The sequence below is a fragment of the Rousettus aegyptiacus genome, unplaced genomic scaffold (assembly GCF_014176215.1).
Source record: "Rousettus aegyptiacus isolate mRouAeg1 unplaced genomic scaffold, mRouAeg1.p scaffold_m13_p_8, whole genome shotgun sequence".
NCBI lineage: Eukaryota > Metazoa > Chordata > Mammalia > Chiroptera > Pteropodidae > Rousettus > Rousettus aegyptiacus.
Window position 1 is genome coordinate 77,996,811 of NW_023416311.1, and position 19,617 is coordinate 78,016,427.

Consider the following 19,617-nt stretch of genomic DNA (forward strand, 5'->3'; position numbering starts at 1 on the left):
TAAACTTTAAAATAATTCTTAGATATACCTACTAACCCTCATGGGTTTGCAGAGCCCAGTTTATGAAAAACTAAGATATATCTAAAATGCTTTTGGGTTTCTGCCATCAAGCTGTTCACGGAAGGAATATATATATACATATGTCTTGCTTATGGCCACATTTTAGAGTAAAAGTACTAAAGCAAAAGATATATTCACCATAATGCTTATCTACTAAAGCTGCAGTTCCATTGGTTGTGATAATTTAAAGGTATTTATTTAACTGATACCTGTTTTTCTATAATTTTTGTTGTCTTAACATGCAAATTTTATATTTGTTATGCATATGCTGTTTGTTTCTTCAGCTTTTCCCAACATTTATGGAGCCTTTTTATACATTTGAGGTCAACAGGTTTTATGTTTGTTTCTGTGTGTTTTTGTGTTGGGTGGGGGTGGGATTTAAAATCTAGACTATTGTGAAATTTGGGATTCATTAGAAAATTCAGTCTTTTCTCATTGTCACAAGTAGTACTATTGTTGAAAGACCTCCATTTCCTATTATTTAGAATACTACTTTTAAAAATTGCCTATCTTTTTTTTTTTTCTTCTGAACTGAGAATACAATCAATTACCATTTTTTGGGTCTGATTTTGGGGAAAAAAACAGAACGCCTATAACAAACATTTTACCCTCTTCCCCACCCCATCCCCCCAAATTTGTCAGAATTTGATCCATAATGGTCCTTGTGATTAACTCCAGCATGGTATTATTACTGTACCAGATGTACAAGGGTAGTTTTTACTTTTATTTCTTGAAGTTACACTAAGCAAACTGGAAATAAGCTTAGGAAGCTATGAAATGGAAACCCCAATGTGAGATAAGTTACAATGAACAGTTTCTCATCCATTCTTATGAAGTAAAGTGGCAAGGGGCACTTTACACCTCATTTGCTTTTAAGTTAGAGAAAGTTTGATTCCTATTTAGGAATGATTGCTTTTATGTTTATAATTGGTTATAGGGTCACTTATTTATTTCATATCTACAGTAAATAATGACAAATTCTCCATTTCTCAGACATTAAAAAGGGATTCATGTTTAAATGCCAGGTTTGGGAAACAAGGTAAAACAAGATTCATTCCTGTATGATTTCTTGGGGTCTTTTGAGTATCACATACTCTTCTCACTTTACTTTTCTGTAAAGAACACACACAGTTTAAGAAAGCCGGGCCTAAACAAATCCAAGTTACATTTTAAATGGTGTGGTTAATGAGACAGCTTTAAAAACAACGTAATGGTATTGGTCCAAAGCTGATTCACTTAAATAAATGACAGTCAAATCTGTTAGTAAAAGGAATGGAAAAGCATAGCATAATGGGCAAATTGTCTCCACTTTTGATTTTTAACTTATATATTTGAGACATAGCTAGATTTGTATGAGTAAACCCAACAACTAACATTTCCTATATTGGAACAGTTGGTGTAAGGTAATAAGCCCCCTATTAATAAAAAGAAAGATATGCTACATGCATGTATTGTACAGGCGTAGGAATCAGGAAGGATTTACCTCTGAAAAAGTAATGCACATATTAAACTATTTAAAAATAAACATCTTTTGGAATTAAAGCTGCATAAGTTTAAGTCTGGAAGAGATGAAAAACTTTCATTTAAAATACAAGTACTCAAAATATATTAAAATATACCTTGATATCATATTTTTATACTGTCATGTTTTAATACTGTTAGGTAGCTAGTCAAACATTAGTGACGGGAGCAAAGGAATAAGGACCTAGCCTAGAGGCCTCCCAAAGAACACCCTATTGTATTGGTAGGGTGTGGCATCCCAGAGACAAAGGAAAGGAGGGTCATAATCTTAGCTGGCCTAATCCAGCTACAGAAGTCTGCAGAAGGTACTACCCTAAATTGCCAACAATTTTAAGTTTCATTATAATACTAAGTTTATGCCTACAAGTTCATGAATCTATAACAGACTGAATTCTGGGTAAGCACATTAGCACTAGGCAGAGTTATATAGCAGCCAAGTGTCAATCAAAATGACCTCACTTGTCTTTGTAACTACCCATCACAGCCCTAATATATAACGCAGACCTCTCCTCCCCAGGGTTTACAGTTCTCTATCTTCCCTGGCTGTAACCCATGTCCCACCCACCCCTTAGGGGTACATATCCTCATTTCCACGTGGTTAGCCAGTTTTAGGCTTGACCCATCTTCTACCTCATAATGTACTTTAAGAAATGAATATTTCTCATATTCATTTCATTAGTGATAAGGACCTAGAGGTGTGTGTTACAGGAACTCCGATTGCTGCAAGAGTAACAATATTTTAATTCTGCTTGTATGTGCAAGGCCTAAAAGCCAAGTATAAAAACAAGACCGTTAATTAGGCCAAGATTATAGCTCTATTTTTACAGAGGACATTTAACTCTGTTCTGGTACCATCCAACAGTGTAACCAGACAACCTAAAATTGTTAGCCTTGAGGAAAGGAGTGTGGATGGATTACTACAAACTTCATTCCCACCTGTCAAAATCACTTTGAAAGTGCATACTATACTAATATCATCTTACTATAACATAAGGTATTATCTCGCAAGTACTCAGCTAAAGGTTTTTTCCCCCTGCTTATTTAAAACATTTTAAATGAGAACCATAAAAATTAAAATTAATGTTAGTTGTGTTAAGATAGCTATAAACAGGCTATATGACATTTACAAAAGGTGTATAGAATATAATTAATAAGCTAATGTGAATTTGACAGTAGAAATTCTAATATGTGTGAACATTTACATTTTTCCTGTAATCCAGGATTCAAGAACCATCTTAATTTACAACCAATTATACTACAAATTTTACCTCTTTTTATATTGCTTAGTTCTTTTTTTGCCTCTATAGTAAAATATAATATTATTTTGTAATGATATAAAGACAGAATAGTTAACCTGATACTAACAAGGCTGCTGGAATGTTAGTATTATCACTTAGGAGCTGTTTTTGTCATTCAATAAGTATGTTATGGTGATGACATTTGGTTACTTGTTTTCATATAATATTTTAAGAAGTTGTATTTTTCTGTGGCTTATTTCTTAAGCAATAAAAAATTTTACCATCTATTGAGTAAAAACCTTAACCTTTGTTTTTGGGAGTTCATTGTAAACTAAGTGTTACAATTTCCTTATGTTTTTCAGAGCATTACATTTGGGGTCATTTATTCAGTACATATTTATTGAGTGCCTATTTTTGTAATTCCGAACACTGTGAGAAGAACTCTGTATTAGTTAGAACTTTAATTAGCAACGAAAACTTGGTTGTGTACTTCAGAAAATGTATGACTCTTGAAAGATACTTTTGTGTAAAGTCAGTGTTTTAATGTTGTAATCTGTCTATATTTTTCTTCAGTATACAAGCCATGGAATCCCCATCATCAGTGGAATCGCTTTTGTAGAACTCACTCCTATTTCCATTTTCTCAGAGCAATTTTTAATCTCACGGAACTGTTATTATACCATTTCTCTGTTTACTGTTTTCCCATATTTTTTGTGATTGTTTCCCTCCTTTTATTGGTCCTAATTCGTCTTCAAACTCCAGCCTCAATCCATAAATTAGCTTTAGTCCCATCTACTCATCAAGGGGGTTGTGGTTCTTTTTTCGTTGTTGTTTATCAACTACGTTTTCTTAGCCTCAAAATGTTTTAACCAAATTCATGTTCTTGATTATTCCTTAGAATCTTATAGAGTGCCTCTTCAGAAATAGGAGTCTTCTCATTTTTTTCTTTTATATATGATCATTTAGGAGAGCTCACATATATTTATCCCTATCATTTCTATTAAGATATATCATAGCTGGTTCTTAAAAGATCACAAGCATTCATAATGTATTGAGCATTTACAGCTACCTGATACTTCTTAAGGGAACAATCCAACAAGGGGAAAAAAATAGGATCATAAACCCAGAATGATGACTAAATTAAAGGAAGGATTTAAGTCTAAAAGGAGTTACGTCGATATAGTCCATAATCTGACATTTCTTACCCACACTGAAAATGAATTCTTAAGGTTAATGGGATAGAGAATTACTGTGCAGTCAGAAAATACAATATAACTTTTTACTTCTTTTATTTGTTAAAATAGTTACATATATGTAAATGAAGTGATTTTACACATTACATTCACTGATTGTGGCTCTTGCCATCTTGTGGCATCCAAGATCCTGGTTGAAAGGTTTTGCCAGTGCTGGTGGGAGCCACTGAGGGTTCTTCTTTTCCGAAGTACGGAGCAGATGCATGCCCTTTAATCTGAGTTTCAGCTGGTGGCGCCAAGAGCTCCTCATTGCTTTCTTTACCAAGGAGTTTTCCTTTTTCATAAAAATCTTGGCTTTTTATTTTAATTTCTTCTCTATATTTCTCATTCTTTAATATTTCCTGTATGCATATAGAAATTGGAGAAACTTAAATTTCTAGTTAGAAGAAAACCCAAAGTACAGGCTTTATGAAAGAAATAGCTAATAGAAAATAAAGTACATATATACATGATACTTGATTTGCATTTAAATAATACACAGATATGTGCAGGATAAGTTTGAAAAAGCTGATTACATACCAGTATTACTTGAATTAAAAAGCTCTCTCCTCATATACTATAACATAGAAATAGTTATTACCCAATAGGTTAAACAAACTACTTACCATGAAATATTATACGAGAGCATAGCAGTCACTCCATCGAAGATTTCTTAAGCTGAACAACTATTGTCTGCCTCAAAACTAATTATCGGTGAATATACTTTTTCCTGGAGATAAAGTGAAGGTGAGGTGGCCTCAGAAAGATGCCTCTACCAGTCTTTTTCCTCTATGGGATTTAAAGAATGGATGCTATGGCCACCCTCTGTTGTGCCAGAACCAAGTTCCATCTGCTTCTCTTTCTCTAGAGAGGTATGAAAGTGAAGAGTATAGAAATGGAATCGGAGTTCAGCATGCCCTAGACACTGGTTTCTGAGAGGTACTATGTGATTAGAAATGTTTTCTCAAATCAGTGCAAGCAATTTGTGTAATGCAGTTCTGACCCTCAGATTTGCTACTCCATCTGCAAGGATCTATACCCTAATTTACAATGAATCTATTACTGTATTTCATTAAATACAAGATCATCAAATTCAAGAAACACCATGGATATATGTACCACTAAGGAAGGCAATTATATTCCTTCACACTTCTTGATTTCAGAGATGTTAAAATTTGAAAAGATTTGCATCATAAAAACAGATGAAATATAGTAATTATATCTTTTTTTGTTGCTTCTTCTATCTTTACAATGATTATTGTAAATGGGTGACACTTTTAAGGTTCTTTTTGATTACTGTGTTTTCTGATTTTTTTAAAGAACATATATCATTCATAATATGAAAAAAGTTGTTAATGTAACTAATATCTGACAACACTGACAAAAAGAAGTTCTCCCAAGTTATTTTTTAATCTCTACACTAAAAAATAACACTGAAAAGAATCTCTGAGTATCTAAATGTATGGTGCAATCTTTCTGTTTCTGAAGAATTTCAAGTAATAAAAGTCCTTTAAAAATGTAAGCACCACTTTTAAAATCAAATTTAAAATAATGGCTTGTATTTAAAGAGGCAAAAAGGGCTTGAGGGGTTATAATGTTGTGGACTTTCAGTTTTAGACAGAAAGCAGGGCCCAGATAATGAAACTCCCTCCTCAAAGCAAACATGTGAGGAAAAGAATATTTATAAATATTTTTGTAATTTCCACAAAGTTGACCAATTCCCCACAAGTAATTTAATAACCACAGTAACTGTGAGTTTAGGGACAGTTGCTGTGTATCAAGGTGAGAGTAGTCTGCTTTTCATACACCTTATAGAAGTCTCAGGTGAAGTGACCATATATCACCAAGGAAATGTGTCAGTGTGCTTTTGGAAATAGTGAAAGTAGATGAAAATATATTCCCACATCTCCATACTCTTCAAGATCCTCTATGAACCTCTGTGTCTTCATGTCTTTCTCTCGAGCAGAATGAAAGGTTCACGACTGGGCTGGAATTGCTCTCATCACCTAACACAGGTAGCAAGAGGCTACTGAGATGTTGGTATGCAGTGGCCTGGTTTTTGTATAAGAGGATCAGTCACATGCCTGAAGCTGTCCGTGCCTGCTTTATTTACTTCAGCTCTACTGCTGCAGTCTTACAGCTGTACAAGCCTATGCCTTCTGCATGAAACAAAATGGAGGACAGAGAGCTGTTCTTTTTGCCTGCCTTCACATAATTTCTCTTTATTTACCATTACCCTGCTAAGTTATTTTCTTTCTTTCAACAACTATTTAGGCAAATGGAAAGCCAATCAGAATATGTTAATTCAATATATGATGACAGAGTAAAGATTCCAGAGTTAAAAAATATAGAGACTATAATTTTTCCCAGAAAAGAATTTTCCTTTTTGTCTTAAAAAACAAACAAACAAACAAACAAAAACACCCCCAAAACAACTAATTGTTGCCAGACCCCTGCTAACAGCTTCCAGGAAAATTAAACAGGACATAAATCATTTATGAAAGGAAATCTAGTTTTATAAATATTTGGAATAGAGAAAATGAAAGTAGGTAGAAAAAAGGAAATTTGTAGACTTAAACAAATCATTCCTAAGAAAGCCTATTTTACAGTAGAAACTGCCATAGAGCAAGGATTTTCCTTAAATTTCCTTGTAACAGTATCACCTTAAATATCAGTTTATCAATAAAAACAGTATGTTTGTTTCGGTGTTTGCATAGGGATAAACCAAGAGTAAGTAGGTCTTCCGTCACATAAATGTTTATATACTTAAAATAAATATTTATTCTTTTACACACTGCTTTTCTCTCTGCTAATATTCTTTAACATTAAAAAAAAAAAAGATGGTCGTGTAGTATTTTGTTACTTGCATTGTACCATAATTTCCTTAACGACTATCCCATTGTTGTTTCTAGTATTTCACTTTTTCATTTTAAAAACAGCTCTGTGATGACTATCCACGTAGACAGTTCACAGACACAAATAGACATAGTATCAATTCCAAAATGACCGTGTACTAGCGGTGACACCAAGAAAGTCACTTAACATTTTTCAGTTTTGGTTCTTCATCTGAAAACAGGAATATTTACGCCTTAAATATATGTATACTCTTCACATTGTTAGGTCTTCTGGAAGGTTCTTAGTAGTGGTTAAGAACATGGGCTCTGAAGTAAAACGACCTGCATACAAATCCCAGCTTTCCTATTAGCTGTGTGACCCTGTCAACGTTGCTTAACCCATCTATGTCTCAGTTTCCTCATGTATAAAATGGAGATAACAATATTGTCTTTTTCAACGGGCTGTTGTAGGGACTGGGAAAGAACTAGATGCTGGGCAGTGATAATACAACAAGAAAGGGTATGGGTAGATTTTTAAATAATGACTGTTTATTCCATTCCATTAAAAGAAAAATATGCCAAACATATACCCATTCTTCTTTCTCATTGGAGGATACAAATATAGTCTCAATACTTATATTTTTAAGTACTTAAAATTTTAACCCACTAGTTTGTGATATAGATTGAATAACTATTTGTTGTGAAAATTTTGTAAATAGCAGAATCCCCTCATCAATTGCTGTCCTTATGAAGAATAAACAGACAAAATTTATAATGTGCTGGGGAAAATCTCCAGTGTTTTAATGTGCTGTAGCCTCCAACAATGGCAGCAACCATTAACACTGTGTTGAGAACAAGGTGTTAGCAAGGTACAATCTACAGGCTTGAGAACAAGATGGAGTAACTGATGTCTAGTCCTCCTGCCACAAACGACTAGAAAACTGGGCCAAAAGCAGTAAAGTTTTCAGATCATAAAGAACAGGTAGTGCAGTACTATGATCTCATAGAGAAGGGATACAAATGAGATAAGCTTTGTATCATCTCAGCTTTCTGCCTGGCAGTATTATGGTAACAGGGTGGGGAAACCCAAACAGAAGTTAGAGGTCTCGTTGAACTAATGAGATAGAGATGATTGGTTGGGGAGGCTGAGTAAGCAGAATTTGTGGGGGCAGGGTACCAAAATACACAGAGAAAGAGTACCAGAAATCTGCACAGAGGTCCAGTTGAGTACTGGGCTGAACCTTAAGCTGTATGTGGGTAGAGTGAGACTCTATAGGGCCGGGAAGGTCAGTTCCTGGGTAAAGGACAACTACTGGGGAGCTGTAAACTGAACAACTACTGGAGTTTGCATGAGACTAGGAGACATTCAAGTTCTAATCATTTAGAGATTCCTAAGAGAACATGTAGGGCATGTATATAAAAACTTCTGAAGAACCACACCTTAGGAGTAAGGATAAACTGGCATGAGAGTCGAGGTAACTCTAGACCTTAACTGTCTAATATAGTAGCCACTAGCCATATGCTGTTACTTAAATTAATTAAAAACACAATTTAGTCCTTCCATTGCACCAGACACATCTCAAGGGTTTAGTCGCCAAATATTACTATTGGCTACTATATTGGAAAGTCTAATATAAAACATTTCCATAATTTCATAAACTCTTATTGAACAGCACTGCTTTAGATCCACTCCAATGAGACTTAAAAAATAAGTCTGTGAACGTTTGTGCTGATTCACATCTAAATTAATATACTCCAAAACAAAACTCAACATTTGTTAAAGAAAGGTAATAAAATCCAGACAGTAAACAATAGACTACTTCAATGTTCATGATCTAATCAAAAAGTGAAGGAAAGTATGATCTCAAATCAGTCAACAGAAACAGAGCCAAATATGATGAAATTAATAGACAAGGACATTATCATAACTACTAGAAAAATGTTCAAAGGCCTAAAAGAAAAATGAACATAAAGAGGACAAAAATAGAAATTATTAAAAAGAACCAAATGGAACTTCTAGAGGTGAAAAAAAAAATAACATATAAAATGAAAAATATAATACATATGCTTAACAGCAGATTAGATACTACAGAAGAACAGTGAATCTGAAAACAAGGCAATGGAAATGATCTGAACTGAAGCAAGAGAGAAAAAGTTTAAAAAGTGAAGAGAGCCTCAGTGAGTTGTAGGATAACATCATACAGTCCAACATACATGTAATTGGAATCACAGGAGGAAATAAAGACTAAAAATAGTCCTAATAGATAAATACATAAATCTACATATTCAAGAAACTAAAAAACAAACAGACTCCAAGCAGAATAAATACAAAACCAAAGCACATCAAAATCAATTGCTAAAAACTAATGATAAATAGAAAAAAAAAAAAAAACATGATTATATAAGATACAAAAATAGGAAATAATAGAGTTCTCATTAGAAATAAAGCAAGGTATAAAACAATGGGATGACTTTCATGTGCTGAAAGCAATAAAACCTATAACTTAGAATCCTATACCCTACCATACTAAGAACAGTGAAAATATCCTTCAAAATGAAGGCATACTATTTTCAAAGGCCGAATTTGTCATAAGCAAGCCTCTACTACAAGGAACATTAAAAGAAGTACTTCTGGCTGAAGGAAAGATGATATAGGATGGAAACTTGAATCTACATAAGGAAATAAAGATAGCATCAGAAATGATCAGAATGAAGGACTTCACTGCAGGGAAAATGCTAGATTTTTGACACTCTGCTAGGTGCTCAATGCCCTGTAACTTTTATGTCTACCCACTCCAAGCTCCTGTTCATTGAAACACTGTTCACTGAAACTGCTATGGATTCTAAGGCTTATCTTGACCGTACTCACGCTGACAGGACTTTTCAAGCTTTGCGAAGGTACTGGTTACCACTGCATTGAGAAGTGCAGTGAAGGCAAGAGGACTGCGGTGATCACATGCAGCCCTCAAATTAACAGCACTATCTGCAAGGCAAGACAATGCCCATCCCCTCCATATCCCTGCCAAGAGAGCTTCTGCTGGCTCAGGCTCCCACTGCTTTGTCTGGCCTGCCTGGCTTGGGCCTCGCCAGCAGCATGTCAATGATGGACCTTGCCCGTCTGAAGCTGAGCCCTAGTGAGCAGACAAGTGGAAATTCACGGATGAGGCTAAACCCATGCTAAGAAAGTCAAAGAGTCCCCTGGAATGAGTTATTGAAGGATGCCAATCTCAGGGAAGGAGAGAAAGAAACCATACTAAGAACAGAGAAAGCAGGAGCTGTATTGAAATCTATCGTTTCAGACTTTTTCCTAAATATACTGTCTATGAATGACTATTGTTCTGTGACAACCTCTCTCCTTTCAACAGACAGCAGGGGTGTTCAGTCAGAGCAAAGGAGCTGAGGCTTGAGTTGTTTATGGAATCTCGATATTGGGAAAATATTCAAATTTGGTTACAAAAGTATTATGTATTAAGTGTTCGAATTTATAGAGTTTTCTATGTCAGATTAAAAATTACTATTGCTTGTGAAGGATTACATTGTAAAGGAGTTTTTTTTTGTTTTTTTTGTTTTTTAAAGAAAAGCTCTGGATGCCTTTAACAGGCTCACCATTGTTTTTGCAGCATAGGTAAGTTAATGGTTATTTATTGTGTACTATTCATTAATTCAGTGATGTGAACTCAAGCCCCTAAAAGGTTGTAGCTCAAGTCCTTTGCAATGCCACTTCTTTGCCAAGGGTATGGCTTAGGAGCCCTTTTGGTAGCTGTACTACTATTGTACTGAATGTTGTAAACTGCTAAGTGTGGTAATGATAAAAAGCTTTTAAAATTTTTTCTAATTAATAAGATATGGGCAAAAACAAAGCTTGGAAATGCAATCTACTAACATGTTGACTTATAGCTCACTCCACTCATAGGCCATTAGGCAAAATATAATCCCACTCTAATCATACTGTCCCTTATGCGAAATTCTGGTATACATGAATTTTTCAAGCAGGTAAAGAAATCAGCTCTAATATACAGTTATAGCTGCGGAAGGTATCAGATAACAGAACTGGATATTGGGACTATAAAAAAGAGTTAAAACAAATGGCAGCATAGGACTACAGGTCTTGTGATGATGCCTTGGAAGAGATAAAGGAAACTGAGGCAATGTAAACCCAAACCCTGGAACCGAACTCCAGTATCTAAGAGAGATAGCTGACCACAAGTGTTCTCTGATGAAGTTATCCTGAGTGGAAGAAAGTTTAGTTTACTTGATGAGTACTGGGGAAAGAGAAGGGCTGAGAAATGTTTGAGTGAATTAAAAATGTTACTCGAATCACTTGGTGAGTTATACGGATCCCTGATTACTAGGTTGTATAACTAAAACTGTTATATTATTATATGCCAATTAAAATTAAAAGAACCTTTCTGCATTATACAATATAAATATGAGCAACTAATTGTCTATTACATTCAATGAAGCTGGGAAAAAAAATTCATTAGAACTAAATACAATAAAGCTAACGAAAACAAAAACAACCACCACCACCAACAAAAAATTACTCAAAGATTTTTCTGCCTCAGGTATTCAAGTGATTCTGCATCTCTGGCACCATACTCAGACCAGATATGTGTAAGTGAACAATTCTGAGTGTATACTATTGAATCGAATTGAATATTTGGATGCAGATCTAAGCTTACATACAAAAACATTTTAGAACTATTATCTGTTATTACACATATACCTAGTGAACAAGGGAAGGTAAATACAAATGATAAATTATCCATATTACTAATTTAAGATATGTAAAATGTCACTGGCATTTTTTTTTATTTAGTGTTCTTATATATATGTGCCATATATATGTATAAATAAAAATGAATAATGGTTTTAATAATATATTCAAGATCTCAATTCCCTAAACCTATTTCTCTCTTTAGAGCCTTAACCTGGTCAACTGAGAATTCTTCTATTGAGTGTTTCTGCACTACTCTCTATTTACATATATATTATGCTGATAGTGTTATAATCATGTTAAATACAAAACTCCATAATAATAGGCTTCAGAATTATTTGACAATTTTTATAGAGATACACCTAGAAATAGACAAGAGCTAATGGTCAGTCCTTTATTAGGGAATAATAAAGTTTGTTTCAAAAAATGCTATGACTCTAGCTAGGAAAAAAGCCAGCAGAACACATATATACATATTGTAACTTGTTTCTTCTTTGCTGTTCTGGCTCCACACTCCTCTTTAATATTTATAAATGGTCTCCATTTGGCTTCAAGTACTTGTGAATTAAAGTATGCCATATGTAACTATGTTCAAACTTAAGTATAAAACACATCCCAAGATAAAATCTAAATACAGTTTAAAGTAAATTCAACAGTGCTTCATTGTTAGAAAGTTTACTATATCCAAGAGCAAGCAAAGACTTAGGAGGCAGTCTTATAGATAATGATAAAATTGTCCATGTCACTGGATGTTTTTTTTAGTCTTCTGTGGGAACAAAACCATGGCCATTTCAAAATGATCAAGTTATATTACATAAAAAAACAAGAATCTGATTTTTTTAAAGTTTTAATTTAAAATTATAAATTAGCAATGATTTATAGCAAAAGCTTAATGTAAATATAATCTTTAATAACTACTGGATCTAGATATATACTTTTCAAAGTGTACATTAAAGATACAGTGAAAGTTTTGGTTTTATAAATAGATCAACTTTCTAAAATATTTAAGTTACTAAATGTATTCTTCCTAATCCATATATTTTTCAAATTTCACTAGACATGTGCTATATAATATAAATATATTTGACTTTGATAGCTCCATTAATTTCTTTCCATAAGTTACACTATACATATTAATAATTTTGTTTTCATAAACATTATAAATATTAAAGTATGAGTATACTAACTTTAAGTCAATTTAAGAAAAAACATTTGAAGAATACAAAGAGACTTAGTAAGTAGATTATAAGTGAAAATTTGGTATGAAGTATGTTCCAAGTCCCCAAACCATAGACATTTGGTTAGTGTAAAATGGTCTCATCCAGAAAGTAGCCTTCCAGAATATGCTACACTCAAAGGCCATTATCAACATAATTATAACAGAAATATGGGGAACAACTGTTTCAAAATGTTCTAAACTGAATATTCTTTTTACAGTGTCAATTTTGTAATATACCAAGAAACAATTCAGACCCAGGAAATGAATTAGCAATGCTTAAGCTTGGAAATATTGCCAAATTGTTTAATTAAACTACATTTTCTAGTTCTACAAGTTGAACTGCCAGGATGAAATAATATGTCATTAGATCACCCTTTTTTAATATGTGGAAAGAAAGAAGAGAAAAAAAGGGAGGAGGTATTATAGGTCACCAAAAGGTACTCTCTTGTTTAGACCTGAGGCATGCCTGCTAAATTAGTAATCAAAAATGAATTTAACCTTGCCTGGATGGGAGTAGAAACAAAAAGGGTAAGTAAATGACAGAGTTTGGTTAGTATGAGCCCTGGGTTGCTAAGAAATCCATTAGAATGGAACAACAACCAAGCAAGTTCTGCTTTAGCAGAAGCTGTTCCTGCTATGTGTTCTTGCCAATCACTAATGTTTCTCTGCCAAATCAATGTCACATTTAATTTATGCACATTCAATCTAAGCAAAGAGACTTTGATCAGTTACAATAATGAAAATTAGACTGAGTTTTGTTGTTTTGACATGCTTTCTTGAACTTTTCGCCTGCATTTTTTCAAAAATATTTCTATTGCAAGAAGTTGATCTCAATGATTTTTGTTATTTGAGGAGACAAGTGTAAGGTTGTTTATATTCCTTGCTGGCTAGGAATTTCTGGCATTGAGTTTTCCTTCTTTGAACTTGAGCCAGGTAATTATTAAATCTCAAAATGTCACTAAAACGAACTAATCAGAGAGCGCAAAGTTTTGCAGGTGGTATTTCCTTTAATAATATAAATTAACTTCCATATATATGAAAAAAGACATTTGAGCATAAAGATACAATTATTTAATTGAAAAAGAAATTTAGCCATTAAACATTAATAAAAAAAACAATTACAATCATTTAGTCCTATTTAATTGAATTTTTCTGGTGGGAGATGGAAAAAAAAACAACAACAAAAAACCAAACCTCGTTCCCTTGTGTGAGAAGGAGATAGACCATGATCCCTGGGAGAGAAAAAAATGTCAAGTCCCCATGGCTCTCTAGGCTTGGGCTCTTAGAGTGGGAAATAAATGGCAGAGAGGCTCGAGCCCGAGGGGAAAGAAGGGGCTCCATCTGTGAATGATTGCTAATATTTATTGAGCTGTTATGTGCCAACAGCTGTAGGGAGAAAAGAGGTTAAAGCAGAGAAGTAGAGTTGGGCAAAAAGAAGTGAGACACAATTAAAGAAGCTGTAGCTCAAGCTTTACAGAGTCTGTCCTAGAAAATAAAAAAATGTGGCCGAAGATATACTCACTTATTCATCTATTCTTCATTCTTCCTTTTATTAAGTAAACCTACAATTCAAGGCCATGGGGATATAAAGAAGAAACATGGCTATCACAGAGCTTCTTTGGGAGAGAACAGGCAGAGATGGCTTGATGCAACACAGACTTATACAGGAGTCAAGGCAGGGAAGAGCTGAGCAAGCACTAATGGCCAATGATGTGTCTAATGCTTGCTTATAGGTTCTTTTCTGCTGTCTTATTTACTTATTCACGTATCAAGAGCCCACTATGTGCCAAGGATACACAGTTAAAAGACAATTTTTACCCTATCCTCAAGGAATTCACAATCTAGGGGAGAGACACAGGTAAGAAAATTAAATTACAATATGATAAATTCTGTGATAATATTAGCAAAGAATAATATGAGAAGCTGAAGAAAAGCTGGTGTTCCTATTATCCACAGGGTGGGCAACAGGGGTTTAGAACTGACTTCCTGGAGAAGGTGACGCCTGAGTCTTAACAATAGGAATTAATCAGAGAACTAAGAAGAGAGGGGATATTGCATTCTGGGAAGATGTAAGTACATGTTCACAGGCATGGAAGAGTAAAGTAGCACAGCAAATTCAGGACACTGTCAGCAGTTCATATGGCACACAGGGGTCCGAACACGCTGAATCTTATAATGCAATGTTAGGATATGTAGATTTTATCCTGAAAGCCATGGTGAAATATTTTGACTTTAAGCAACAGTAGCAGGATCTCCAGATAACAGAGTAGAATATTCAGTTAATTTGAATTTCAGATAAACAATAAATAATTTTTAGTATAAGTATATACTAAATATTTCATAGGATATACTTACATTTATAATTATTCATTGTTTGTTTCAAAGCTAAATTTAACTAGGTGCCCTGCATTTTTATTTGAGAAATCTGGCAACTATAACAGAAGACTCACATGTTTATATCACATTAAAAATATGACTCTGGCAACTGTAGAAATTGGATTAAGGGAGGCAAGACTCTAATAGAGGAATCAGAATACTACTGCAGAAATTCAAGTTAGAAACCATTAGGGCAAGAAGCAAGGGAATGGTAGTGAGATGGAATAAAAAAGACAGATTGTTAAGAAAATCAAAGTATTAAAGGTTTTGGACACCAAGTATGTGGAGGTGAACAAGATCAGGATAATCTCTAAGTTTCTGATTAGTGATAAGGAATAATACCATTAACCATGGTAAGAAATAGAGAAAAAGAGGAGTTCCATTTTAGACATACCGAATTTGAGATATCTGTAAAATGACCAAAAATCTTGTACTGAACTGTTAGCTACTTCTTCTCAGACAAACTTCTGAGTATTGAAGTGCTTCAGGACTCAATTTTAGGCATTCTTTCTTTAAACTCTCTCCCTAAGTAATCATTTCCAATCTTATGTTTAAATACTGTCTATATATGCTTAAGAATCTCAAATTTATACTTTAAGGCCTGACCCCTCTCCAAGCTCTAGAATCATATTTCCAATTATATGAGCGATGTCTGTACTTGGATATCTAATGGACATTTTAAGTTAAATATATCCAAGATCACTGAGGCTCATAGGACTAGCTCAGGTTTACACAATCAGCCTAGACTTGAAATGGACATTTTTGCCTCCACTATGTTCTTTCCACTAATTACCACCTTGCACAGTTTTCAGCAAGTCTCGCACTGGGCTCAGCATTCACTGAACTCAGTATTGTGCTGCCTGACTACATTGTTCTCCTGATCCGTGGCAGCTTTGCCTTGTTTCAGTCAGGCCTTGCCCTATTCCCTTTCTCCAATGCTAAGATATAGACAAGCTTTAAAGTGACACTCCAGTGCATATACATAGAGAGGGCCCACCTAGCTAACTGGAAGCCCTGAAAATTAACTACCATACTCTCAAAGTAGACTCTCTGACATATCAAATGAACACCAGTGGGTCGGATCTGGGGAGGAGGAAGAGATCACTGGGATGTCCTCATGGTGGGAAGCAGCACTTTAGCCATCACTAGCTAAATTGGCTGCCCTTACACAACTATGTACATTTACTAAAACTATACATATTTTTCCTTACCTCCTATATCCTTGTAGCACCAAATATTATCAATTCCTCCACAAAAATGTACCTTGAATTGTGCAGTTCTTTCCACCTCCATTGCCAACAGTGTTTCTTGCCTAGACAACAGCCTCTTAATAGGTCTCATTGGTCCTCTAATGTCAACACAACAATCACTGACCTTTCATGCCACTTCCCATCAACAATCCTTTAACAAGTCCTTAGAACAAAACCCAAACCTGCCACAACAGACATGAGGGTGCTCTGATGAGCTCCCCCTTCAAGAAACAACTTGTTTCCCAGCAGTGGAGAGTGTGGTGAGCAGACAGCCTCCATTGTGCTGCCATACCACGGCTTATTAATAAATAGACGTTTGGGTTGTTTCTAGTTGTTCACTATGCCATATTTACTGTTTCTATTACAAATAGCCCTGTGAACTATGCCAAATTGTGTATTTTCATCAGATGCCTAGAACGATGCCTAGCACATAATAGGTGTCCATATATATTGGCTGAATGAATAAATTAGGATCTGTATGTGCATTCTACTCACTACTGAATGAGCAGATAAACTCTGTATTTTGCAATTGTGTTTTAAATCCAAGTCTAAACTTAAAAAGCTATTATTAATCAAGGATAAATCATATTCCATCATTTGTAAAACAAATCCTGATTCTAAATGACTTAAAGTCCTCTTCGTAATGCTAAAAAAGCCTTAATAATTGAAGTGAGAAAAGATAGGTACAAATTTGTTTACACTCTTGGGAGTTTACACTAGTTTTTAAAAAATCAATGTGGTAAAGATGACTGTTCGCTCTTTTGAAAATTAAGAACAAAATATTTCTCTCTTTGTGTATCTTTCACCTGTCAACCAGGTGACTTAAAATTACCACCAAATACAAAGTTCCTAACTTAAGAAGTCATTATAGTAAGAAAACTTAATAATAAATCAATTATTTTGAATCTAAAATACTTTTTTTTTTCAGAGAAACAGTGTTATAATAATGGTTATATTCCCTGCCTAGTATACATTAAGCAACTTAACCACAGTGTAGCACATTTGCAATAAAAAATATAATGTGATAGAATCACAATACATCATCCATACTGCCTATGACTGACTAAAACTTGAAAACAGGCTGCTAGCATCTCAGAGGGACTGCTCATGCTGTTTCCCAAAAGAGGGAAGGGTACTGAAGGAAGGCAGTGGGTAAGTGGGGCTCAGTCACTTTGGATAGAACACAGAGGACTCCGCTCTCCTCATTCTAAAGCCAGTACAAACATTTCCCTTCCTATTAGGTGACTGAAGAAGGTAGGAATAAGAGGACAGGATTGGGAAAGAGTGGGAGAAAGTGACCATGTGGCCAACTAGAAGTACAGCAGTCAGATAAAACACCACCACTATACCAGCAAAAACAATAACATCCACTTCAGGCAAAGTGACTAGCACTGACAGTCAGTTGGGGCTGCCTATAGCAGTGATACAAGAGAGGAGCAGAATTCCCAGAAGAGTAGAAGCCGATGAAACCAACCAAAATGACATTGTGGGAAGGAGGGACAATAAAAAGGAGGAACCGCATAACGCCTTTTCTCCTAAGATAAAATGAAAAGGCTAGAATATTATTAAGGCTATATAGTAAGTTCTAAAGGCCAGGTGATTAGGTAAGCACAGGTGTAAGCTCAAGAGGGCATCAGTGGTAGTCCAAAAGCCAGGCTCCCTTTAGGTTTGGTGAAAAAAGGGAAGGTCAGGGATGTCTCAGCAGTGATGGAGACAGGATAATGAAGAAGCGAGGTGGAATGAGAATTCTTATGGCAACTAGGGGAGGGCAGCAAAATGGTCAATGAGCAATAAGAACAACTGCAAAAGGAATTCAATAGCAGAGTAGGAACAAGGGTTTCCCAGGCTCTCACCAAGAGACCAAGGCTAGAGCTCTTTTTCTTTCACTTTCATTCACACACTCATTTGATAATACGGATCACCTACGCTAAGCCAGCCACTGTTCTAGATCCTACAGTAGGGGAGGGAACAAAACACAATCCCTGCTCTCATGAGGCTAAAATTCTAGTCGGGAGAGACAAATGATAAACTAACAAATAATACAGCTGAGGAATGTAAATAAGATGACTGCCATTGCAGAAGTAATGAAACTTTTCATTTAATCGGCCTGCCCTTTTAGGTTTGCTAAGAACAGGAAACTTAAACTCATGTGGGAGTATTTATAAAGGAGTAAACATAATTTTTTTTCTTAGCTCCTTTTGAAAGTTTTTTATTCCCCTTTGAAATGGAAAACACTTAGATGTGCATTATGCTTCTTAAGGTCTACATTGTAGCTAGTGTTCCATTATACAGATGTATCATAATTTATTCACTCAATCCTATACTTGGATATTTAGGATGCTTCATATTTTACAATACTACAAACAACATCTTTGTATAAAATTTTCACACATATCCCAGTCATTCCTTATAATATGTCCTCAGAGCTTGAACTACTATATCAAAAGATTCCCATATATTTAGAAAATGGCTCTCTAGCAAACATCAACTTACACCTTCATCTATGGTGAATGAGAATGCCTGTTTTCTCAAACTTTTTCAACACAGAGAAAGTTCTTATTTATCATTTATTTTACCATGCCCAGTCTTTGGTTTGTCTTTTAATATGTCTAGGACTTTCTTTTTATCAAAAAGTAGAAATTCCTTATACTGTCAAATTTGTCAGTCTTTTCATCACGGTACCTGGCTTAGGTGTCATGCCACTTATTCTTCACCTAATGTTGGGCTTGGGGCTGCTTAGCAAGAGGTATATGGCACATTTAGGCTAGATACTCCTTATTTGGAATTTGTGAACCTTTAAGAGATTTAGGAAAGTCTTTAGTATGAACTAAGACAGACAATTTGTATGGAAAAGCCACTGGTAACAGCTTGGATGGGCCCACAATTTGGGTTCAAAACTGGTTATATGGATTCTCAGTGACTTCGGTGAGAGCTTCAACAAAGAGACAGGAAACATAAAAAAGGAGATAGAAAACATAAAAAAAAGTCAGAAATGAAGAATACAATAACTGTAATAAAGAATGCATTAGAGGTAATCAACAGTAGATTAAATAAAGCAGAGGAATGAATAAACAATTTGGAAGGTAAGGTAGCAGAAAATATCCAATCAGAACAGCAAAAAAAAAAAAAAAAAAAAGAATCCGAAGAAAATGAGAATGGCGTAAGGGGTC

At 34.8% G+C, this 19,617-nt stretch overlaps 1 protein-coding gene across 1 annotated transcript in view; it reads right to left on the reverse strand.

Moving 5' to 3' along the window:
* Nucleotides 1-4,084: 4,084 nt before the first annotated feature.
* NDUFAF2 (NADH:ubiquinone oxidoreductase complex assembly factor 2) overlaps nt 4,085-19,617 on the reverse strand; it is a 112,155-nt gene continuing 96,622 nt past the window's right edge. Inside the window, exon 4 of the mRNA XM_016137051.2 lies at nt 4,085-4,413. Within this exon, the coding sequence (XP_015992537.1) occupies nt 4,162-4,413 (252 nt within the window). The 3' untranslated portion in view covers nt 4,085-4,161. The remainder of the gene's footprint in view (nt 4,414-19,617) is intronic.